The sequence below is a fragment of the Buteo buteo genome, chromosome Z (assembly GCF_964188355.1).
Source record: "Buteo buteo chromosome Z, bButBut1.hap1.1, whole genome shotgun sequence".
In the NCBI taxonomy this organism is placed as follows: domain Eukaryota; kingdom Metazoa; phylum Chordata; class Aves; order Accipitriformes; family Accipitridae; genus Buteo; species Buteo buteo.
In genome coordinates, this window is record NC_134204.1 from 437,869 (window position 1) to 464,985 (window position 27,117).

The 27,117-nt window shown below is 35.3% G+C and overlaps 1 protein-coding gene across 7 annotated transcripts in view; it reads right to left on the reverse strand.

Moving 5' to 3' along the window:
* Positions 1–27,117, reverse strand: part of NEDD4L (NEDD4 like E3 ubiquitin protein ligase) — a 193,107-nt gene that overhangs the window by 34,146 nt on the left and 131,844 nt on the right. For 4 of the 7 annotated variants that reach the window (XM_075021351.1, XM_075021352.1, XM_075021350.1 and 1 more), the window contains 11 exons: positions 23,328–23,389; positions 23,121–23,223; positions 22,022–22,188; positions 19,390–19,522; positions 18,071–18,247; positions 12,932–13,006; positions 10,901–10,960; positions 5,555–5,686; positions 4,955–5,074; positions 2,260–2,457; positions 842–919 (listed from right to left, as the gene is read on the reverse strand). In XM_075021351.1, coding sequence (XP_074877452.1) covers positions 842–919; positions 2,260–2,457; positions 4,955–5,074; positions 5,555–5,686; positions 10,901–10,960; positions 12,932–13,006; positions 18,071–18,247; positions 19,390–19,522; positions 22,022–22,188; positions 23,121–23,223; positions 23,328–23,389 — 1,305 coding nt within the window. The remainder of the gene's footprint in view (positions 1–841; positions 920–2,259; positions 2,458–4,954; positions 5,075–5,554; positions 5,687–10,900; positions 10,961–12,931; positions 13,007–18,070; positions 18,248–19,389; positions 19,523–22,021; positions 22,189–23,120; positions 23,224–23,327; positions 23,390–27,117) is intronic. The other 3 variants (XM_075021353.1, XM_075021349.1, XM_075021348.1) reach the window with 1 other exon arrangement.

Here is a 27,117-nt window from a genome sequence, read left to right on the forward strand (position 1 = left end):
CAAACTATTTAAAACTAAAATAATTTAATCTGCCACATCATGTAGAGTGGGACAGTAGCATCTTCTGCTGGCACAGCTGTTTGCAGACAGCCTGTAATACGTGCTGAAGCACTAAGAATGCTGGTGACAATTAGTGGCTTGCTGTCACCAAGGTTTCTAGTGTTACAAGTACAATTTCAATGGCAATTTCTCAAAAGTATGCTTAGTATATATGAGGCAATGAGCTGAATTAACACTACACCATAAAAATCAGCACCTTAGAAAAAGTGTTAGCTTTCATAGACTAGTCTCTGCCATTAAGGATGAAGTTCTTTATAAACAAAGCAAAGCTCTGTATTTGACATGGCTGTGAAAAAGTATTATACATTGGTTACAAGTGTGACAAAATTTCTGATGTTAAAATGATAATTTTCTCTGCAGAATAAGGAAGTTTCTTTGAAAAATCAAAATTTATTTGGATTTCTGAATGCCAATATATGCTGGTACATTGACAGAGCTCACTTTGAACAACCTGCTCCATTTTTCCCTAAAGCAACAGATAATTATCTAAAAGAACATAGTCAAAGATAAAACCAAGGTAAGCTTCTTCAAAGCTCAAAGCTTCAGATAAGCAAAGAAACATGCAATCATTTCAGAAATACTACAGGCTGGCTTCAAAGAGCCTGACTGATTCACAGATCACAATAAAGCTTTTTAGTGCTATATATAAACATAGCATTAGTATCTTCAGAGAAGTGATGACAGCAACATATGTGTCCACATACAAAATATGACTGCACTAATCAATCAGATCACATAAGATAGCAGGTATATATTAAAATACATGCACATTATCACTTACAGGAAGAGGGCCCAAATCATTAGGGTTCAAAGATGCTTTTGATCTCAAATGCACTGGAAATTTCAGTCGTGGATCCTCCTGTAACAGAAATATGGAACTGTAAACCCAACAGATCAAGTTAGATGTACATACTAAGTCAAACAGAATTAAAAGAAATCTTTCTGCATTACAGTTATTCTTTTATTCTTATATTTTGAGAATAAAACAAAACATACAAAAGCAACAGAACATTTACTACTGGGATGTGTCATAAACTTTGTTAGGATTCATATACTGAAATTAATTTTTAAATGTTACAAGTTAGGGTGATGTGAGACTTTGACTCCATTAAGTGTGCTATATCCAGAGATATGCTTCAAAAAATACAGCCCTGTTCTTCGGAATGCATGCACTCCTGTAAGTGGCTTTTAGATATATATGCACATTTTTGGCTCTTAAAAACATCAGAGAAATAAACCATCCTATCACAAAAAGGCTCAAAAAGGATGAAAATGAGCTCCTTACATTTTTATTAATGCACAGGTGTTATTACATCAATGTCTAAATGAAGCAAAAAGGGGCAAGTAAAATAGGTCACAGAAGACAAATCTAGACAAAAAATGCTTGAGATTTCCATACACATAATCTACCCAAATGCACCTGGGAACGCCATTAAGAACAACGATTAAAAATACATCATGTAACTAGTGGTCACTGGGAATCTGAATGATGCCTAACAAATTAAAGTGCAACTTGTATTTCAAGGGTAACGTGAAATGCTGGGTTGTCTCTGACATTTTTTTTCCTAGTGTAAATTTATTCCTTCAATTTATTGACCAAAATTGCAGAATTATTGAAAAATGGATCCTCGTGACATAAAACAAGTAATAAAATGGATTCCATTAACTGAAGATGAACATACATTATATTAATAAAAAAGCAGTGCTAGTCACAGTGAAATACAATACAGTTACAGACACTCTCAAACTAAACAACAATCCAAATCTCCATTGCACTATATGCCTCTAAAACCCAAACATGGGGAATTTAAAGGACAATACTTGCATGCAAAGATTTGTGAAGTATAAAAAGGTCAAATACAAAATGCAAAACACTATTGCATGGTACATGATGGATAAATGCACCAAAATCTAAGAGGACATGATCAAATAAGTTTCCTTTCTCTGAGTGCAGCAATGGCAGCACTACAGGCATTTCATTAAATTAGCTACTCAATTCTATTGCTACTGTATGCGACTGCGTAGGATTCAGTGAGATTCCTACATCACTTTTATGAAAAGTTAGGCTGACAAATCCCCCCCTTTAAAGACAAGACAAATGCCACAATAAAATGGGGGGTATATAGGCAGGAAAACAAAGACAGAAACATTTAAAAGATGGCAACTGATTTAAAATTCATTATCTAGAACTTCTCTTACCCACGTAGTAGTTTTAGTATTATGATCAATGAAGAAGGGCCTGCCATTGGGTGCTATTCGCATCTCCCAGCCAGGAGGAAGGAAGCTTTGTGCAATTTTGTGTTGTGGTTTAGGAGAGTTGTAAGGTGAGGGCTGTGGAGACTGCGGATTGGAAAGGGTGTCCTTCACCGCTCTGCGCACAGGGGAGTCCTTGATACCCTGAAGAAAATGAAAGATACTAAGATTTGTCAAATGTCACTTGATACTGGAAAATGAATAAAACTTGGTTTCACAGCAAATAGTTGTTCATTCCAGATGTAATTAATACTAGAATTAAGTGCTGGTACTGATTTTCTAGAACTTACTTAGCTGAATTCTGCTCCTTATAACATACCGAGCTTTTTGCTGTGAAGGACAGTATTTTAGCACTTCCCTCTGCAATGAGAATGTCCACAGTATTCACATTTGATTATATATTTTACTGCAGCTGCCCTGTACTTGTCAGTATTTCATTTTACAAAGTAAAAAATAAAAGGATTGCTTCGCGCTTTGTGGTGTAATATATCTTACTTTACAACAAGAGAGTATCCTAAACGTGAGGCGATGTTATCCACTTTTCAATATATTTCTCAACTATAACTTCAGACAAAACAGTTAAATATGAACTTAAAACAAGTTCCTAAAATAAATGGAGATTTGCAATTACAGACCTTGGACTTTTTTTTTTTTTAAAAAGTAAATGATCACAGCTGCAAAACTGCTTCACTGATCAATGCCTACTGGTTAAAAATGGAAGTTACATCGTGTGTGTGTTTGTTTTTTTAAAATTTCACTGGGAAACTGCATGTTTAGATGCCTAAACAGCTTGACAAATTTGATCCAGATTTACTCACCTTTGAAAATACAGACCACCACAATCAGATAACAAGACCTATATACTATGTTTAAATCTTTGCATTTGTACTGTTCAGTTATTTTCCAAAAACATGCTCTCATTAGCTGATACATGATAACAGTTTGTTTTCTTCTTGTTTTGCTAATTATTAAGATTCAGTAGATCTACGCATGCTTATTTTGGCAATTCTCTAACTTGGCCTACATTTAATTACTTTTTTTTTTTTTTTTAAGTATTTTATTAGAAAATGAGGCACCAACGTTGATATTTACAAAATTATTCTAGCCTTATTTATGGCCTGTTTTGAGCTGCGTTTGGATAGAAAATGCAATTAGATTACAGTGTTCAAAAGTAGCATTTAAAATATCTTGCCTTAAATAAAAGCTTTCCATATGTCTTGTACACAAAGTTGAATATTTTACAGCAAAATAACCATTTAAACAAAAGTAGTAACTTCTAAAAAGTTAAACTCTTTTTTTTTCTCGTGATTGTACCATTTTCCGATTTTAATATTAGTAAGTCTACACCTTACCTTTTTTAAAAAATTTAATTCAGAGTTGGGTATAACAAGACAAGTTTGTGCTCTTCAGCACCCTTGTGACCATTGAACAAACTAACCGCCAAACTGATTAGTTGAATATTCTAATATGCTGTATTAGTTGAATAGTGAAAAGAATAATGATTTTGTAGCTATGGAATAGGTTATTGCCCTAAAAAGTTAGCTCAAGTTTCAGATGCTTAGTCAGTGACTTCCACCAGCTCAACTGTTTAAAACAGGGAGAGGAACGCCCTTAATGTTTTAGTTTAAGATATTCAGAATCTTTTAATTTACTTAAATTACAGTAAATTTGGTCTTCAAAATTAACAGTGGCAAGGGTAGTTTTAAGCAGTTAATTGTTCAAGGGTTTATCTGAATTACATATACATAGAGATAATTTATTTTAAATATGAACTATAATCACCTCACTGCAATCTGTCCAATAATCCTACTTTTGTTTAACAACTTGCTCAGTAGTTTGAATACATTTCAGTATAAGGAACAAAGAATGATGCATAAAATGAATTAAATGTTACAATCTTCACTTGATTGTTGGCAAACTTTTGCAGGGGCAAAGGGGACACAAGTAGGAAAAATAAGAGAGAAGGACAAATAAGGTGCCATACTTTAAGTCTGAAGAAGAAATTTTTAAGAACTTACTCTCCTCAACACAGCCACGTTTAACTGATTCAAGAGTTTTAATCACACTTTCAGAAGTAAAACACACATTGCCTTTGAGTAAGAAGCCACTTAAGTTATTCTTCAGACATGCTTCAGTAAACATCATTCAACAGTAGTCTGAATTACTTTTAAAGATACTTAAAAGAAATTAAATACCCTTTTGAAAGACAAGGAATATAAAATGCAATCACTGTCTTAATTCAAAGATTTTCCAAACTCAATTGCATGTATTATTTTCAAAGTTATCAGCATCAAAATAAATGTTTCAACTTAAGAAAATATTTCTGCTTTATTACACTCATAGCACTTGAAGGGAGTCACAACAACGCATTTCTGACATGCATACAGATCACATTTTAGCTGACCAAACCAAACAATCATAAATACATCATTCAATGACCATAAAAGTGAAGTAATACTACTGTACAATATCAAGATCCAGATGGAAAACTGCTAAAGAAAACAGCAATATATTAGGGCAGAATCAATAATAGGGAAAAGTGGCTGTGTTGCATAACTAAAAAGGAAATAAAAAGTTGTAAGGACAAGGAAGAATGAGAAGTCAGGGCTAAGTAACCTTTCCTGGCAACAGTGTTTCTCACCTCTAGTGGAGCAGATAAAGTTACTGTTGGTGAACTGAGGCTTCGAGGCCGTCTTATCTGGGGTTCACTTAAATGGTTGCTGCTATTTGCTGTTGACCCGACCATGCCATCTTCTGCAAGCTATTTCAGAAGCAAAACCAACTTAGCAAATTGTCAGAAACACAGTTCATCCAGAGTTACCACACTTAAAAAATGATGCCATTATTTATTATTATTATGAAATATTACATATATTTTCTTGAAGTATTTAATTCCATTGGAAGGGCAAATATTTATATGGCACTATTAACAGATCAACACAACTTTCAAATTCAATCCTAAGAATGCATTTGCCTCCTTCTATTAGTTCATAAGTACCTCTCTGTAAATTCCCTCCATTGTAGCAATCATCTTAACCTGTACCTTAACATAGTTATAAGAAGTAACAAAAAAATCCCAGTCATTGCAATTTTTTATGATTATCCTGAGTTGTCATGACAATGCTTAGGACTTTTTTTTTTTTAAATGTCAGAGTTCTGAAGAGCTGCTTCAACTGAAATTATACTCAGTACATGCTAAGTGTTTGCCACCTAAATTAAGCATTATAACAGATCTTCATACCTGCATAATGGGCCGTGTCCATGTTGTGGTTCGATTGTTATGATTGACATAGTAAGTACGGCCCTTTGCATCCTTTCTTTCTTCCCAGCCTGAAGGTAAGCCTGGTGTAGTATGCACATAGGCCACTGAAGGCTGTTCAAGCAAGAAATTACTGTATTGTTATTTTATAATAGCTTAAAAAAAAATATTTCATAAGTCTGTTGTTTAAAAAAGAGGAACTTAACTTACAACATCCTTAAACACAACAAACATACAGAAAAAAATGGTTTCCGATTTCATTTAATATAAGCTCTTCTTCACGTACCTTTGAGTCAAATAATTTTTTCTCACAATAGATCTTTTGATTCCCTTTTGCAGATTCAGGCATCTTGTTCAGTAACATGTTAAGCTTGTATGCCCTCATACTTTTTAATTTGTAGATTACACATAATGACAAAAAGGACCTTTGTGTTTTAATGATTTTTCCTTAAAAAGGTGGATGTTTTTTCCTTTTATTAGTATGGATAAGTAAGAATTGAAGTAACCGTGCAGCTGAGTCAAGATCTCCCAGGTTCTGTTCTTTTCTTTACCACAGGGTGTCTTGAATCAGTTGCAAGAAACCACTGTGGGTTTAAAAACTGAAGTTTAACCATTTTGTTACTAGTTAAAATGTTGCACATTCAGGGTTAGGTGTCCTGAAGACACAAGATACAGCCCAAATTGGAGCCCCAACTTTAGTATGAAAAGATTTTTTTTACTAAAAGTTCCAGAAGAGAGACATTGTTCTAATGAAAATACATGGATAATGATAATGGTGCCAAAGGCACTAATTGTCATTAAACACGTTATGTCACCATTCAACACAATAATTATGTCACTGTGTGTTGCTGATATTGTCTTGTGCACTTCCAGTGAGGAAAATATTCAATGCTTAAACCAATTGGACATTTTTTTCTGGGACGCACAGAGGAGAGGGTCCCCCCCCCCAAAAAAAAAAAAAACAAACCACCCAAAACATTGTAACACAAATGGCAAAACTTCTTGAAGAAAAATAGCCTAGAGAGAATTTTTAACACTGACCCTGTCGGCATCTGAGTATGTACTTTAGAAAGGGAGGATGCCCAGGGAGTTACCATTTTTAGACCATACACTCTACATAAATCTACATTAAGCTTAGTCACTTTCTAGTTTGGGACTCCTCTTCTCTTAAGACATCACTTGCTTGTATAATGGATTAAGAACAGGTATCCTGGCTGTCCATGAAGCAAACAAGAAAATCAGATTACACAGGTGTTTTTCTCAAGTAATTGTTATAAATACTAAGAGCTAGAGAGATACAGGAATTTCTGTCATTCACAGCAGATAGAAGCAAACTGCGAAACTCTGCAGGACAGTATTTTTGCTCTCTAATGAAGTCCATGCATTAATAATTGCATCAAAGACTCGGCTTGTGCAAGGTGCTTTTCAGTATCCATGTCTGGATCTTTGGTTCAATATGCACTTGGTTTAATTATTAATCACATTAAAATATACACTTATACATTAAAAATATATTTATACATTAATTATCAGGAGACTATAATGCTAGAGATTGCTTCACTCTTTCAAAATATCTGCCTTCATAGCAGAAGGATGATGAAACCTAAAGGTCTTCATCGCATGACAGTAAAGAACAGTGCTTGAACTGCACTGTCTTACCACTTTGTGCAGTGCTTTAATTAATCGTCAATAATATTAATTCCTTTAGAAATAGGCAGCTTTGCAATTCTAAGAAAATGAACCGAAATGCCTTCATCTAGCAGTCTGCTTTTATCATGGCTGCGTTGCAGACGGTCATCTCAGATGTGGGCAAAATTCTCAAAAAAGCTCGCAGCAGAGGCACCTTTCCTTGCTTTAAATTGTTGGTATCATTGCCATGATACATGTCTCTGCCCACAGTGGTTTAACTCAGGCTCCCACAGAATGGAGGAAAGAAAAACCCGTATCTACCCCTAGCTCATTGATTTACTCATTCTCTTGATGTGAGGCTGAGACATACTACTCTTTTTGGAGTTTGTGCTAGTGATCAACAATTCCCAGCAATTATTTTACACCTTTAATAAAAATACTGGCATTGATTCATATACAAGCAGCCTAAGTGCAGGCAGAAGGGGATCAGCTCTACAGGCAAATGATTTTGGTAAAGATCAATGATTGAAGACTCAGTCCTGCAAAGTAGGAACTCTCTAACTAGTTAAAGAGCCATACATGGCTCTGAGCTCTTTAATTCTCACTAGGTGAATGCAAATTGAATTCCATGAAGACCTGATATGGATGTTGGAATACAAAGCAGTGCACATGAATAAGAGATTAAAGATGTTTAAGGAATACCTTTTAAAAATTTTTAGTATGATCTTAAAATAAAACCAAGGGCAGAATCAGCCTTGAAAATTATCAAATACTTTCACATAGGTTAGAAACCAATTGTTAAGCTTTCTAGATTTAGAAAGGAGTCTTCCTGGAAAAGTCACAACTGCACCAATGACCATTCTTGTGATGGAAAAAAGCTAAGTATATTTAACATAAAATTCAGAGATTTTAAACTAAAAATTTGAATCATTTAGTTGTAATAATACAAAAATCTATTCGCTATATAATGGCATGCTGCAAATTATCAACTTCAACTGTAAGGATACAGAAACACAAGAAAGATGCTCTAGTTATGCCACCTGATCCTTCCTTTCTCTTTAACACTCTACCAAAATAAATTCAGCTATCAGCAGTGTTTTTCCTTACTATTCATTGTGGGTTAATGCAACCCACAATGCAATCTGCAAAACAGTTTGTCCTTCAATCTCCTTTCTGTATGTTAGATACCAGTGTAAAAGATATTCTACCACACAGAGTAGAAACTTGGGAGATCTATCAAGAGCCTTTTACCCCAAACCTGAATGCTTTTTAACAACTGTCTTCAGTAAACAGTGTGTGGGGGGAGGAAGTACTATGGTTTAAAGACAAAATGTCATGAGGATGGAGATGCTGGGACACATGATGCATTAATTTATGTTTTGCTTGGACTAGTTTTACAATGTACCCTTCACAGAGGAATGGTAAAGGTCCTTGGGAACTTAAAATAAAAAAAAAATAAAAAAAAAATCCTGAAAAGCAAAGTGGTTAATAACCCCAGATACATTTATCCAAACATGCACTTTATCTGCAGTCATCACCTACTTCGTTACACACACTCAAGTAACAAATTTGCTCATCTTCTGTAACCGACCAACATAAAAAGTCACCCACACTGTATCTAGGGCAGATGTAGCATTTTTACAGTTATACATAATATTTAGTGTATCGATTTCTTATGAGCTATCTAAATGCTTAGACTTGGACCCACAGGGAGAAAAAAATCAGGTAACGTTAATATGTATGAATATGCCTTTAATAGCCTCCTCAGGCCCCAAAGCTTGCTAAGACAAATGACAAATCAACACAGACTCCTTCCTACTTCAGTCACACTCTAAACCAGACACTGCAGGGCCATGGCGGTAATATCAACTCTCACACAAAACAACAGTAATTAGAGCAATCAGTCAGGATATGCCACTCTCGGGTGTAACTGCTGTTCCTGAAGAGGCTCAGCTCGCTGATTGCGTTGGTCATCAGGCTAAAGAGCCAAGCATGGTTACTGCTGCCTTGCCAGTGCAACGCGTCTTTCATTCTCACTGCAGAACAGATTCAAGAGGAAAGACAGTCCTGCACTGGGACTATTCCTGAAAAAGCCACGTGGATTTAAATCATCTCATACGTAGGAGGGCACAGAACGCAGTGCTTGTTGCTTGTAAGTAACTTAACTAAGCCAGTTATAAAAAGGAGCATCATCACTTCTTAAGATGCCACGGCATCCCATTTTTGTGCAGTCCGCCCCTGTGCCTCTGTGTTAGGCATGCTCCCAGCAAGCTGGCAGAATCATGCTTCTTTGGGGACTGAGGCTGAAGAACATCTAATTTGTGGGTCCCAGTCCAATGAGGGGTTTTGTACGGATTCTGAAAGCAAAACTAAAGTGACCCAGAAACTTTTACTATTGACAGATTGTACGTCTACAAACTTTAGGTTCCTAAAGGACAAAGAGAATGGCAACCTTTGAAGATATTGCTTTTGGATTTAAATGCATGAAACCTAATTTAAGACTTAAGTCCTCTACCGATTTGTGTTTCAGAGTATAAATGCATGCTGAACAAAGACAAAGTGGGGGGGTAAGGTCCCATTAGCAAGCTGCAATATAATTGGATAAAACATCTATGATATAGCTGTATTAATTATGAGTCAGTGAAGTCTGAACTCACTTGCAGAAAAATATTAATATTTTGTCCTAAAAAGTATAATCAAGACAAGATGCTTTGCCAACAAAAGACCTGTACACTACAGTTCAATATAGCACACATTTTAACTAATGATTAACAAGTCAAGCAGGTTTTGCATTTGCTATTTACAGGAACAAATACAAAATCCTCTGATTCTAAAATTCAAAAACAGTAAATATAGACAGTATTACAGAATGATGCATCAACAGCCAAATTAAGATCTGACATTACCACATATAAATTGGAAACACAACAAGTTTAAATTATATTTCTTTCCCTGAAACATATTATCTAGGAGCGCATATATTCATAAAAGCTATTTATGACAGTCACTGTAAAATGATTTCCATAAAATAACTTGCTTCAGACTGACATTTAATCAGGTTAAATAAGAATGGGATGTTTCTGACAAAGTCCAATATAAATTAAAACCACCCTCCTTGTATTACACTTTCCGAAAAGCACTTGCAGAATTTTTGTAGGTATGATCAAATTAAAAATTCAGCCTTGGACTGCTGAACAACTACTAGAACATGAAAACTGGCATTAAATAAAACCACTCAGAACTATATGATATATCACTGTATCTCCACAGTTCTCAAATTAAGATAAACTTTAAGAATTAATTAGTCTGATGTAGAGTAAGGGAAGACAGATGCAAGCTAAAAACCAGCTACATGTATACTGATTTGATGTCTCTAACCGCTGATTCTTTCAGTATCAGTTTTTAATGAATTAGGTATTTTATCTCTCATTTTTTAGAAGCCTATGGTATTTCCTTAGTGCATAGCTTAAAACTTAGTGGCATATCCACATCATTAAAACATGCTAGTATTTGAGTGAAATCACAGTGTTTTGAGAAATTTTGAGAAAATTTGAAACAACAAAAAAATACACCTATTGATTCAGTAGCTGTATTTCATTCAACACGCTGCTGCTTTGTGAAAAGAAGTTCCTTACTGTACAAGACCTATATCTACCCACATTTTATTTAGAGATAGTGCTTGATAAAGAGTATTATTACCGTTGGTTCCTCACCACCTGTGACAGTTGAAGAACGAGCTCTCCTAGATGGACCACTCTGCTGTTAAATGATAATTAATGTTACAGATAAGTATATTTAGTGATGAAGGTCACAGATTACTGTCACATCTTTAGGAGTAAGTAATCACAGACACTCAAATTTATTAAATGAGCGCAATTAGATGGAAATAGTGTTTAAGATAATAGCAAAAAAATTGAGTCATCAATCACTGATAACCAAGTCAGAATCTCATACAATAACCACCAAGGGAACTAATTTCAAGAGTTCTTGTATCCAATTCTATATGTTCAGCACTGCCAATGATAATAATAAGAACATTTATTCTAAATGTAACATGATCCCCAACCCCCCAACAAATTTTGCATGTTCTGCCCATAAACATGGTATTTAAAAACAGAATTGATACATTCTGGTCATCAATGAGTGCACAAAAGTCAGATGAAAAAGATGGAACTTATAGTATGAATTTTCAGTAAGGGTTAATACAGTCAAGGAGCGCACTGTATTTAGAAAGAAAGTATGTATTTAGTTGCTAGAAGATAAATTATCATTAGCTCAGTAAGGATTAAATATGGTTAAGATCAGGTAATATCCTTCTTTTAGAGCAATGCTTTCAATTCCGCTGTTTTGAACATCTGCTAATGAAACAAGTGTTCTACAATAATAAAGTAAAAGACACATCACAATCCCAATCTGACTACACCAGTTAAAGAAATCCAGACTCTATAAAGTGATATTAAATAAAGCAGCAGAACACCTCTGGAACAGACTGCATTCGGAGTCAACTTTATCTAGTAGAGAGAGAAGACAGTTAAGGCTGTCTTACCACACCATTGTTTACCCAGAAGAGAAAGTAAAAAGACAGATAATACTTCAGAAGCAGTTCTTTCAACAACAGCTATTACATGCATCTGTAAGCAGCAAATGTAGATACACTAAAAAACTTCTAGAACTTGTGAAAAAATTAAACTGAGAGAAAAACACTATGGTTATTGTAAACATCTGTCCAATAGCAAGAGAAAGAATGAGCAGAGACATCAGCTTCAATAACAAACTTACTGATATACTCTGTTTATCAACATTTCCATAAAAAGATATACAAATTTACTATTTGTAGATTCATATGTAATATATTTCTAATAAAAAACTGGGGAAAAAATCCTGGAAGAAAAGTATCTTTTTTAAGTATTAAATTATTTTGAAAATCTGAACAGTGTTATTCAAAAGCATATCTTGCACAATCCTATTTTAAGTAGTCTCTCTACAGCCTACCACCTTTGCAATCCTCATGCTAGGGTTGTAGGACAAAATATGTAGAACTTTCTATCAATCAGATCAAAGCTGTGCAGGGTTATCACGTGAAAGAGAAGCTTTTTTTTAAAAAAACATCTTCGTACCTTTTCCTGCTTGAAGAATCTACTTAGATAAAATTGCAGAAGTTGCTTACCTAAATCACTTAGATAAAAAAAACACAACAGAGGCAATTCTATTCAGTTCTATCATGTGGGGACTATCACAAAAAGGCTCCTTTCAGCTACAACTAGGTAAAACACCAATCCTTTTTAACATTATACAGATTTATATATTCCAAGTAAAATCAATTTATGGGACACAAAAATATACCTGATAAGAGAGTCCTGCATCTCTACAGTTTCAAGTATAGATGGTGCTCCTGCTCTCTCCCACCCCAGCTGAAAACAGCCCTTTGAGGATTTTCTCTCTCCACTGACTATATATCTGAAGTGTAGTAACCTAAATTTCAATGTTAGATAACTGAAGTTAGTATGACTATGCTCTCAGTCTCAAAACATTTTTCTCTCTCATGAATGTCCTCCTTTTAGTTGCTGACCATGATGATATTAATTTGGTATCCATTACTATTTGGGATAGTCATAGGCCCATACTGGTTACTGATCTGTATCTGACTAGAACTGACCTAAGAAAAGATATTATTCAGAATCAGAGAGTATTCAAACAAAAAGAAAGAAATAGAAGTTAGCTTTGGTTTACCAAGGACAATTGAGACTGTTCAACAACGGTGTCTGTTACACTGCAAGATCTTAATCTTGAAGAGGGATCTCTTTGCTGGAAAAAAAAAAAAAGAAAGATAGATGTCTTTAAGTTAAGATGTCTTAAAACATGGGGTTTTATTCAGTAGTTTTACTTTTCTCCCATTTAATCCAAACCCCTAAAAAATAATATTTATGTTGCCATGCCTTTAGTTTTAATACCTCTACAGAAACATGGCAAGCAATGAAATATCTGAATTCTCAGCATTCCATCCTGGACTGTTTCAAATTAACTGAGAAAAGGAAATTACATGGATACACATCTTGTACTCATCTTCAGCATCCAAGTTACAATGTTTTATTGACCTAATCTAAGAGAATAGGATAGGCCAACCCATCTGGGAAAACATACAGGAAAACTAACAGTTGTGGAAACAGCAGTAAAGGGGAAGATTAACTAAAGACATAATGGGACATGAGAATGCCATGGACCTTTTGAAAAACTATTTTCAAATATCTTTGGAAGACATTTTGGAGAACCTGGAGGGAACATAAGCAGCTTAAGGAAACTGTACAACTTCTGGCTGAATATTGGCAATGTAGTCCTTGAAATATCAATAGGCTAAAGTTAACAAATTTCTACATATGGCTTACTGCACCAGTTAACCCCTATATTCATTACTTGCACAGGGGCATGAGAGGATGCCAATCCTACACAGGGGATTATTATGTAGTTCTCGTGTCTACGACACCCTGAGTCTCTGGCTGGGAAAGCAGCAAGTTCTGCAGAACTTTCACTAGGATTACAGCCACAGTGGGAGCCTTGCTGAGCTCATCTGTTGGCATATTAAGAAATTACCAAATTTGCATTTTAGTACATGATGCTTAGCTTATTCTTCAATAATAACATTAAGACAGCTTTAAAGTTTACTGTTTAACAAATGGCAGAGAAGTGCTCAGAAGTTTACTGGCTGGAGTTATTCCAGAAATTTCATACAAAACCAAACTAATTGCTAGAGATAGAACTCTATATTCTAATGATCATTAGGGCACCTATAAATATAAATCTCCTGTAAACAATTAGTATTTACTTCTATTTTACCAGGTGGTGGCATATACCATTTCTCTGTTGATGGAGACCCTTCATATATATTGTAAAAAAGGGCAAATTATGACAGAAAAAAGATTTGATTTTTTTTTTTCCCCTACTATCATAAAAACAGAGGCAGAATGCAGCAGTATTACACCATGTCAAAATACTAACTCCAGGAATTCTGGTTTGAAATTGGTGAGGATCAGGTGAATTGCTATGAATTTCTTTGGAAAGGTCAAATAGAAAGGGCAACACTTACATTAAAAATCCTCTATCCCACATGATTTTTTAAGTGTAAGTGATGGGAAACCTTAGCATAAAAGCAGGCCAATTTGTCTGGCAAGAAAAAATTTTAAGATGGATGGAAAAAAAAATCTTAGCAATTAAGCTAAGAACATTGTTTCTTAGACAAAAATTAAGCAGATGACACTTCTCTTAAAAACAGACATTGCAATGAAAACTGTAGTTGTAATACAGCTCTTCAGGGAGTGAATGCTCCACCTTGGTTTTCATATACTTCATGGTGAAATCCACAGATAGCATGCATTATTGACAAAAATTAGGCATTAATAAATAAATCCAAAATCAAATACTATGGGTAAGACCTCAAAGTCTTAAAAAATTATTTACTTAAAAATTTACAGTATTCCTTTTAAAAAAAATGAAGTCTTAATTTTCCTCTTTGCCTTCTAGTTTTTAAACTTCTCAAGAACATCCTTCATGATCATGAATTAGAAACAAAAAAGCCCTAAAAAAAAAAGCAGATATGCTAGCATGTCTCCTTGATACTAAAATGTAATTCCTCACAAACCTCTGAGATTTATCAAAATTAAGGTGATAAAGCACAGTGGTGTCAAGTGACTGAATTCCATTCCATATGGGACATGCTCAGATTATAAAGGGACAACACCCAAGAAATGACAAGGATCAATAATTACATTTTCCACTTGCTACAGCATTGTTTTTGAGACTCACAGCCACAGAGGCTTTTTCACTTCCCAAAATTACAATGAAGACCGCTAAAGATAATTTCAGCTTTTTCTTCTTGACAACAAGATGTTTGCTATCCAATTAAAAAAATGTTTCAGAAGGCACTAATGTGCCACACAATATTCTTTATATTTAAGAAGGAACTAATGTTCTGCCTACGTCAGTGAGCAACCACTGCCCTGTAGAATTAATACCCATTCTACAAGGTGTAGCCCAACATAAGACATACGTCAGTATTACAGTAATTTTGAAATATCCCCATAGCTGGTACCAAGACATCTAGAAGGCACTAGGCATCACATCAGCAACCTTTTCTTGTTACTCTCATTAGGAATCCCATATAACGAAAAAAAACCCAAACCAACAAATACTGTAGTCATGAGAGCTGGCAACAAAGCAAGCTATGTATAGAATATTTCAGTTGGAAGTGACCTACAAAGATCATCTAGTCCAACTGCCTGACCACTTCAGGGCCAACCAGTATTCAGTAAAATACAGTATTCCTACATATTCAATAAAATCAATCAAATAGCATTTCACTTCAAATGCATTTTCTCACAGTTTTTCTGTGTGGTTTGACTGAGGTTTTAAGTTCCATGTAGAGAAACAAGCCCTGGGTAATTCTTAAACTTATTATTTTGCATAATTGGTACCTCATCTTTAATCAAAGAGTAACTAGCATAACCCTTTTTTGGATATTAATGGTACGAGTATGAATGCACTAATAAACAAGAAAATGACCTAGCCTATTTATAACTACTCACATGGGCACCCTTATGTACCACTGAAAGATAACGAAGCAAAACCATGAAGCAAACTATTTGAAAGACATATCAGAAACTCCAACTCTTACTTGAAAACGTCAGTCCTAAGAGCACATTCTGTTAAAAGATCAGTGTTTACAAAAGAAAAAAAGAAAAAAGATGTAATTCGTGCTTCTGTGTTACACTAATGTGAGAGGATTTGTCTGACAAATGTGTTGACCAGCAAGTCTGAAGTGTTTTCTAGCATTACATAGATAGATGAGGAGAGTGACAAAATACTTCAACACACAAACAATCACTCCTCAACTATCTGTTGGCAATTCAGCCATGTTGCAGATGAACTATGTATGGATGTAGAGACATTGGAGCTGTCTCTGTGTAAAACAAAGGTCAGGCTGGATATACTAGGCATGCTGTTGGGGAAATGCAACTGTAAGGGCTTCTAGTTTCAGCCTACAACCTGGAGATCTGAGCCAGCTTTATGTAAAGCCAGTTTAGAGCTGGTGGGTTTGGGACAAACCCTGGAACCAACCAATCAGCCTTAATCTTTAACAAAATAAACCCTGGAACCAAGCTACAACTCCATGTAAAGTCACGAAGCTGATCTCACAAGCCTTCGGGAATCTGGATCAAGAGGAAATGCCACGTGGACATACCTGAGCACGTGGATTATAGCTTGTGTTCAGCTGGAAGTGCCAAACATTTCCTGCCTACCTGGCTCAATCCAAATGAAGCTCTTGGATGTCTCTGTACTGTGCTTGTCAGCCTCCAAATTGGGAGGATTCATTACCCCAGGGTAAGCACTGTTCATTCACATGGCAGCAGCTCAGACTCAAGTGCTGGATCAGGCCAGTAAGCTCTCACAGAGGCCAGAGCTGTTGGAAGCACAGTTTAGAGACATGAGCTGCCTTGACAAATATGCTGGGGCTACACACTAAACACTGCTGACCCACTCACTCTGTATGCAGACTTCTGGGTGCCTCAGCAAGGCATCTTAAGAGTAATTTCACTGTCTGGTTTTTCCTGTTACTTTAAGCATCCCGACACTCTTACACTGGATAATGCACAGCAACAGAGATTTTAAATGCTTTGACAATTTCTTACTTTGCAAGTGTGGCCTGAGGATAATTTTTATTGCACTGATAAGAAAGATGCTATTACTTAATAGCTCATAAAAGAGCTAGTTTGTAGAGGAATATAATTATTGAATTATTTTGATTAAGATAACCTTGCAGTATACAATTTATTTATTATTGTTAGTGTAAAAAAAAATATAGGCCCCGATCTTGCCACTGAAACAATCTGATTAACCTCCTGCCCTCCAAGTGAAGGTCTGCTAAAATCTGCAGTTATCTACAAAAGCACAAGTGACTCTTTATGCAGATGGTTAGCCATCAAAACTATGATTTGCTAACTAACCCCTAGATAACATTCAAATCATTGTAAGACACCTATTGCATAGGCTCTTTGTGAAAAACTTGCACCTAATCAAGATTCTATTTAATCAGAACAAGAGTAAATACAATTTCTTATCTCTTGAATTGCAAAGGTACCTTGATGGCATATACCAATAATAAAAAAAAAAAAGAATATATCACAGCACGATGTTCTGTTTAATACTTACAATTGTTTTCTTAATCAAAGACACATAAGACATTCCCCACTTCCAAATGTATTATCCTTAATTTTTATGGTACCATCAGTCTGACAAGGTAATTGGTAACACAAATATAGAGAACATTTTTTGGTTTTACCTCAAGTAAGCTCTTATGGTGAGAGACAAATTTTTTCCAGACTAGCCATTTACAAACTTGTGGAGGATTTCACCAGAACTACCTACTTCCAATTCTAATCCTTTGTTTGTCTTACAATAGTTGATCCAGTAAACTATGAGGGCTTTATAAAATCCTAATATAAGAAAGCACATGCTTTAATTTTAACATGTATAGTTAAAATATTGAACTTAAGAAAAATTACCATGTTGTAAAATGGATGACGATAGCTTGATACTCTCTAGTATTACCTATTTTGTTTCACTAAATGTATAATAGTAGCAGAGTCAGAAGTTAAACTCACACAAAAGAAAACATTATGTGTAAACTGAGGAATTCTGTTGTTCAAGGCAGTTTGCTTTATGGTGAAATTATGATGCATTTTTTGGAAGATAATTTTTAGAAGGTAATTTTTACTTTATGCTCAGATTATGACTATGATTATGTATGATTCAGATTATGTTAAATTAACAGACGATTACAGTAATAGTTTTATATGGAAAGAGCAGCATGTCACGTACAATCAAAGAACTGAGTTGTTCCCCATTGGAATCAGGAGTGACCTGAAGTCTTCTGCTCAGTTCCTCAGATAGCTCCTGAGGACTGGTACGGGATACTGGAGATGCAGGAGGGGGTGGCAAGGACAAGCTTAAGGAATCTCCACTTGCACTTGCCTCCTCTGAAATGGTTTCCCAAGGCTAACAGAAGAGAAAAAACTATGTTAAGGATTTATAAAGACAGACCGAGTTTTCTTTCCCTTTGCCTTCTATGTGACCACCTCATTGTGACAAACACAGTTGTGATAATCAGCCTTAATCTTTAACAAAATAAACCAGTCCCTAGAACACACGTTCTACTCTGTGTAAAGCAGTCACACAGGGGAAAATGATTTTCACACTGGCTTCAGAACGGTCTTCATGTTGATGATGACACAGTGCTTTATGATTCAACACAGAAAATGATGTAGATGAAAAGATGCATGAAGAAGAACTCCCATTTAATAAATTCCATTTGAAATTTTGTTCAAAATGTAACTAATTTTGCACTCTTACTAAAAAGTTTTAAGAAACAACTGTTAATTTTAATTTAGAATAAAATGCATAATAGAAAGTACTCATTAGAATCTGCAAATCAAATACTAACAGGCAATGACTGCAACAATAGTTTAAGCATTTATTTGTTGCTCTGATAACATTTAGTGACCCACAACTAGCTTTCACAAAGAATTTTGTCTGTGATTCACATAATAAAATACTCCTTAAAGTTGAATGGGATTAGATTTGCACAAACTCTCACTTAGGCCTACAAATATCTACCAAATTTAATTTATTTAGTCTAGCTATAAAGTAAACAAACACTCACCCTGATTAACAAGATTAATAAGAATTCTAATGAAAACAAAGTATTTTGGGGAAAAAAACCAATAGCTGCTCTTTCCTCTAAATCAAGAAACTAAAGAAAATTGAACTACATGGCAGTTCTGGCCAGTATTTTTCCCTTCTTTTCACAACTTATTCCAGTGTTATTCAAAGCACAGTATTGAAAGTGTTTCTATTAACATATATATAACAAGCAGTGCTTGGAATTATAAATGTTTCTCCCAGCATTTGCATAGTATTTAATATTGTGCCTACATTATCAGGCACCCACAAATGCATGGGACCTTGAAAGTATAGCTCTGTTTAGGATTCTTATTGTGTCACGGGTGTTTTACTAAGGCAATTTCCACAAACACCATGTAAAAACACGACTATTTATGTTGTACAGTAATTAGCTTACAAATGAGAAACACATCAGCTTGAAGTTTAGTCAACTTCTTAAACCCAAGACCTTTACATACCTCAGGAATGTCTCCACTCTCCATAGGTTCTGGTTCCAAATCCTCACTAATGTGTCTCCGAGAGCGGAACCGCCTATGGGCTGCTTCTTGGTTTATTTGTCTGATATTGTTATCTGAATCAGATCCCACATCACTGGATAGTAGGGAAATAAAAGCATGTGAAGGAGAAAATAACAAGAAAATAATGAATGTTAAACTAAAACACTTCTTTCGTCCATTGCTTCCAAAACCTCATTAGTGCTTTTGTTTATAAAAATCATTATTCTTGCATGTCAGACTTCATAAACAGAAGATGGCTTAATCCCTCAGTCCAAAGTAAATAAAACTGCACTTCACAACTGTCATAGAATCATAGAATACCAGGTTGGAAGGGACCTCAAGGATCATCTGGTCCAACATTTTTCGGCAAAAGCACAGCCTAGACAAGATGGCCCAGCACCCTGTCCAGCCCAAACTTAAAAGCATCCAATGCTGGGGAATCCACGACTTCCCTGGGGAGATTATTCCAATGGCTGATTGTTCTCACTGTGAAAAGTTCTCCTTGTGTCCAGTCAGAGTGTCCCCAGAATTAACTTGTACTTGTCATGTAACAGTGGAAATTAACGTTCTTTATACATCACAGTTGGCTGAGCAAAAATGGAAGTCCACACTCAAATATACTAACCCATCATTACTCATTCTTTCCTGTGAAGACCAGAATTATTCCTGACACAGGGATTTTACCTTTGCCCCTGTCTTTATGTCAATTACTGTTTTCCTTTTTGTGATAGCCAAAGCAAATGCAAGCTGTTGCGGTATGGATAACTTTTTGAACTGGCTGCACCCACTAGCTTGGCTCACACCAGCAGTGATGGAAATGGAAAATACCCCAGTTCCCTTGATGGAGACCTGCCTGGCTTGTGGGACTTCTCAATGTGCACAACTAGGTATAAATCTCTATTTCAGTACTGAATGGGCACGTTAGAAGGCAGTATTGTATTTGAACCTCTCCTTCAGGATGAGGGACTGTAACCTTGAAAGATGGTTATGTTCACGAAAAACTTCTTTATGCAATCATTTTATCATTGCACATTTTAAAGAACTATGAGAAATGAGCTACTGTCATGTTCCAACTGCAGACATGGACTGTGCAGCAGTCAATGATTTTCCTTGATGACCAACTTAGTGTCTGAGTTACTGGCCTGAAAGTGAGAGGTTATGTATCCTACTTTCAACCTCATGAGACCTTCCGCTCCCAGTGGTTTCATAAATTCATAGAATTTAAAGGGTAAACAGAATCAATTTAAAGTCTTCACTCTTCACCAAGACTGGTGTCATGCATAAAGTTTATCAGTAGTAATTATGCATTTGTTTCCAAACTACCTGTGATGATACCTAGCTAAAAGCAAACCCCTGAGGCCTTCATTTTATACACCCATCTGATGATGATGCTTTCTAGTGTTGATTACTTTTTGGTACCTGCCAGTCAAACATTTCTGTATCCATGTACTCTTTACTTCATTTAGGATAATCAGATTACAAGGAGGTTCTAAATAAAATAATTTATAAAACCTGCTTTTTTATAGACACTTATTGACCATTGCCAATCATAAATTATAGCAGTTGATGAGATTTAATTGACAAAATACACATTGCTTAGTAAATAACTCAAATAGTTCAATAGTAAATAGTTCAAAACATACAGAACAAAATTTAATTCAATTCTATCTACGGTAAATGCATCATACAAGAACAAAGAGTGCCTTAAATAACAACAACAAACATTTGCATAATTTAGCTATGATTATGAATATTCAAGAAAGAATAACCATTACTGTTGTAATAAGCAATAGTGGAAGAATAGTTGCTACATAAAAATAATGCAAGATGTTTAACTAATACATGATTTCAGTATAACTCTTAATATTGTAAATTATACATACTTTTCAAAATGTAATCTTGCCACAGCTTTGTAAATCTAATTGTAAGAAATATATAATGAAGGCTTGAACAGGAATTCCACATTGGTACAACCAGTGTACATAGGTAATGCAGTCTATACACTGAATAACAATCAGGATCTCCTCAAGTTAATCTGTTTAACTTAATTAAAACTCAAGAGTTGACATTTTTTTTTCCTTACCTGATTCTCTATAGAAGCAAGTAATTTATTCCTGTTAAATTACTTACTGAAAATTTCCACATCTGTCTCCCAACATTCTAAGGTACGTTCTTAATGCACTGACTTCCCTCCCACTCCTTCAGATTTCCTAGAATTTCCCAGAATACCTATGTGTATATGTGATTTGCTGGGGGTAGGGAAGTCTCTTTCATTCTCAAAAAAAAAAAAAAAAAAAAAAAAAGTTTCCTTTTTAACTGAAGATATCCAGACTTTCGTTCTCAATTTACTAGCACATCTGTGAAAATTTTTCCATTAATATAGTTTCAGGTACGTAGCACAGAACCAAAATCATGATTAATCTGTTACTGAAAAGAATAGTGTGCCTTTATAAACTCCTTAGTAAAAGTCTTGCTTAAAGACTTTTTCCAGCCTTAAATTTGTAAATTTAAAATGATTATGTTGGAAAAAATCACTACCCCTATTGATAATTTTGCACACATCCACAAAACATTGCACTGCATTGCCACTTACATTAAACTTGGTCGATGCCACTGAGTAGTCCTGTTGTTATGGTTGACGTAGTAAGTCCGCCCCAGGTTGTCCACCTTTTCTTCCCATCCAGGAGGCAGCGGAGGAGGTGGTAACTCCTCCTGACGTTGAGATGCGGAGTCATTGGAATCAACCACATCCCATCCGTGCTTCAGAATGAAGAAAAAAAAAATGTTAAAATTTTAAAGTTCAAGTTAAAGGGAAGTTATTTAATTGTTTCTTACATTAGCCTATAGGTGCAGATTCTGAAAGTTTTCCAAAGAGAAGTTCAAAATTACTTGAATGTAAACCATATAGAAATCGAATAAAATCCGTGGTTACAGCGTGCACGTCATTTCAATGACAAAAAACCTAAAATCCCATCAGTGTATTACAACAGGGATTCCCAAATGTATTTGGGTGGTTGCTTGTTCTACTGGTGGCTAGGTGCAGATTCCCAGTGAAGAAGTCAAAGAGATCCAGCTGCTAACTTTTGAGCTCAGAGATGTATGCCTTGGGATGAGAGCCCTCATTCTCAAGTTACAGATGACTGTTACACGCTATTAGTAAGTAAGGCAAACTTGGGCTGACATTCACTTTGTCAGCCATAATTGCAGCTAATTCTTAAAATAGATGATGGCTGATAAGAGTGCTGCGAAGTCTTTAAACCTGCTGTGCTTGCATGAGCTTTATTCTCTGCAAAGTCAACGCTGCTGAGGAAATAAAGAAAAATGTTATAACACCTATTTCGAAATGGCCTCTGAAGAAGAGGTACCTAATATAGACCATTATGCCTATAAATTAATTACATAGACTCTCTGAATTCTTCTACTTGGCACAACTTCCACTTCTAGTTGCTCACAAACTGAGACAGACAAACTTTAGAATTCACTATGGCAGCTGAAATCCTTTGAAATACTTGAAATGGTTGAGAAAACAGTCATGGTTTAAAAAAAAAAAAAAAAAAAAAGCTGGAGCAGAGGGAAAGAGTAAGCTGCTACTAACACTGCTACCAGGGTTTTATTTTTCAAGGTGCAACTTTTTCCACAATTGTACTTCAATCTCTAATAACTTGAATACTTTCACAAGCATTAAGCCTTACCTCAGATTCATCCCTTTGATCATTGTTTTCTTCTTCTTGGCCACCATTTTTAGGCAAATAAGCCATCTTCAGTCTCAAGAAACCCTTTACACGAGATTTGTGGCTAGAAGACAAGGAGGTACATTTCATTCAACAACCCTTAAATAGTTGCAAATAACAAACCTTAAAGTAAGAAATGTTTTAAAATACAAAGGTCCTCCCCCTCACCTTCTTGGTCTGAGAAGGAAATCCTTAAATGTGTATGGCCTTTCCATGGTTGGGTCTTCAGTCTATAAGCATTTAAGAAAATGGCAAATTAAAGGGCTTTCCCACAAGTACAGAGACATATAAAGAACGTTCACATCACAGATGCAGTAGAAACGCTAGAGAAGATGTTTACATGACAAAGTTGGAGCAGGCAGACCTCTAGACCAGTGTGTTACGGCTCGCTGTTAATACCCAGCTGCAGCAGCACTCCACTAGATGTCACCAGAAATACCAGTGATGGGCTGAACCATCATCTGTAAGCGATCCCAACCTTCACAACTTGGAAAAAGGTGGAAAAGACCAACTAAACAGACCCCTTCCAACTTCTTCCAGTCATCCAACAGCAGTGTCAGAAAAGGCTGCATCTATTTCTAAGCAGTATTTTTTTCTGCACATTAGAAAGCGATGAAATAAAACTCCTCCTGAGTTGGCTTTCATTTTTTATTTCAAAGCAGTTGAGGCTTTCAAAAATAATTAAGACTTTGAAATCATTCATGACATACATAAGTAATAGTATCAAGCTGACAGATTACATCTTCCGATTTCCATTTAATTGTAAGTATAAAGCCTTAAATCTTGCAAACTTTCAACATGAGAGTTTCAGCTTTCTTATAAAATAAGTTACATCCTTCATGTCTGCGAGAACATAGATGCTATAGGTAGAAAACTAGGAATTTAAAAATGACAAGGTAAATGAGAGAACCAGAAATTCGTATACATACTTCATCTGTTGATTGTTTGGGGTACTTTATTCTAACCGATTGTACGATTTGGGCTTACAAAATTGGAAGCATGAACTGTGTTACACTGAAAGAGTAAGCACATTATACACACTCCGGCAAGACTACAGATCTAGTACCTCAGATTAACACCAAACTTTCTCAAAATGAGCACAAAGTTAGTGGGTACTCCTCAGAATGTTTAGCCTATCTGCCATCCACCAAAAAAAAATTATAGTATATCTGTAAATCCCTTCCCAGCCTTAGCCCTACAAATAGGAATACTTCTCGAGTCCAATTCTTTAACTAAACCTTTCTAAACACAGAATAATCTAACTCCCAGACTATTCTTCATGAAATGCTTTGTTGTCTGTTCTATTTCAAAGTCAATAAATAAGAATTTAAAAATCAATCCTAACTCATTATCTCAGATATTATATCAAATACCATACAGACTTTCTTTCCACTGCCTGAACTCTTATTCTGCAAGGCATTTCCTGCCTTGAGTGTCCACTTAATCTGTGAGAGACAGACTTCCCATTTTTTTCAGAGACAGTAGATTTTAACCAAATCAACAGGACATCAAAGCATGCATGATTAAGAAGTACTGCTTTCTAGTACTCAACTGTAAGTAACATACATAAAATAAGAAGCTGTATATTTTAACCAAATTTTGTAGATAGTAATTAGATAGTACTAGAGAAAACAGGATTTTGACAAACAAATCAGCAGCAGAGCTAGAATGAGAAAGCAAACATTTGTTAATAAGTATACCACGATGTCTCTTACTAAGGTACTGGAAGGATGAATGAGGAAAATATTGATTAGAACATAAAGATATACAGTATGTTTCCCTGAGCATCAAATCAGTACACACACCTTAATAAGCATGTAACTAATAAGCAACTAACTAATTATAACAGAGTATGAGAACACACCCACAGGCAGGTAGGTAAGCACCCTGCGGAGACACTGCTACATTACAGCTATTGAAAGAAGGACTGTTCTGAGATACATATTGTGAATGTTCCCAGAGGAAATTTTTGGGGAAAAAAGTGGCCTCTGGAACTGAAGACATTTTCTGTGACGATGGGGAGTGAGGAATGATTTTCTACAGGCATCACATTCACTTTCTAGTGAGCCTAAAAGGCAATGGGAAGTTCTGGACTGCAGAATTTCATCATTTTAGCATAACGGATTTTATTCATCAACGGCAGTTAAGTAGCTGATGCAGGAAATTTTACAATCTTGGATTTTCTATGTAAAGACAGTAGAAGACTTTAAAACAACTTGAAAAAGTTTAGCATTCCACTCAAATATGAGCTAGAAAGAGATATGCACATTCATATTCTACGTAAGTCCCCAGTGAGAGGACAGGAGAGTTATTCTCTTCCTACAGAATATGGAAGGAAAACAAAAAGCTGCTAATTCCTCAAAACTGCTCACAGGAAGTGTGTGCCGTGTCTACAGCTCTACCTCAAATCTTGCCGATGATTTTTAGTTATTAAAAATAATGTTTACTAAAAAGGAACTTCAAAATACTACCTGACTGCAAAATAGGCATGCATTAACATGTCCCTCATCATTTTATATTTCATAGTACATTGTTTGCAGGACACATGTAGCTTAACACTGAAGGACTTTTTCTACAGTTATGTACAGGCTATGTAGATAATGTCTGTGCATATGGATACACGTAAATGGAAATATACACACAAGTACAGATAAAGTAATACTACACAATACAGCTCATATGAGAATGGAATGATCCATTTTTCATCAGAATACATTTCTGATCATTCCATCATATTTTTCAGCTACTATAGTTTATAAGCCACCAACAGTGTTATGACTTAAGATCAACCACAACAGACACATCTAAATAAGCATCACTGTCAATGTCTACAAGGCCATTTTCCTCCTACAATAATATTCATCAATAGCAAGAAGTCAAATTCAGGCACAAATGGCAACAGTCACACTAAAATTGACACCTTATTTTGATGTAAACATTTTCAATAACTTCCACCATTCCCATGTTCCCTCGTTCAAATACAAAAAAACTCCTCCAAGTTCATGGAAGTGAGTAATATTAACATGTACAACATTTTAAAAATATTATCTACATCCATACAATGTTAGTCATCCAAAACATTATATAATATCAGAAAACACACTGAGCATAAAACAATCACTGTATACATATATACATATGTATGTGTATATGTAGAATTTACTAGAAAACTTAATGAAGTATAAAGTTTATTTTTTACTATTTACAAAGAAGATGAAAAACAGCTGCAGTGTTTCATACTTTTTGTGCCCTGTGACATTCTAACTTCAGTTCTTTTGTTAGTGATTAAATTCAGCTTTGAAGCATAGGGTAAAGTACAATATGAATACAAGAAGACAAAAGAAATGCTTTTTTGGTGTAAAAATTTTCTCCAAAGTTCACTTTGGATTTTTGTCTACTAAGTGGGGAAAAAAAAAAAGGAAAAAAAAAAAAAAAAAGAAAGACCATACAGCAATATTGAAAAACTGAAACTCACACAAATCGACCCATGAGATAAAGAATTCATTTTCACTTATCTTTGAAAATAATTTTAAATGAGGCTTTTACAGCATGGGGTGGTAGTACTATAGGCATATACCTAGCATTGTGTGAAGTAAGTTTTCTAAGCAACGTATAGACTTTATCTGCTGTGGGTATAAACTGAGGTTAACTTCAAGCTTCATATAATTTGAGCGTCACATGGACCCTCTTTGTTCTACCACTTTGCCTTTCTTGATGGCAGGCTCTGTGTAAAATAATTCCTCATGAAATACCCAACATCACACATGTAATTTCAAAAAAATCTTGATTTTTAGTTATTTGTCTTTTTCCCTACAGCATCCCTACAGAATCTCCAACCCAGCACAGTGTTTTCAGCCTTTTCAGCAGTTTCCAATAGAAACAGATTTGATGTGGACCCATCAACCGAAAGCAGAGGCACAGACATTTCCCTTAGACTTTTTCAGTGAAAAAGTCTGAC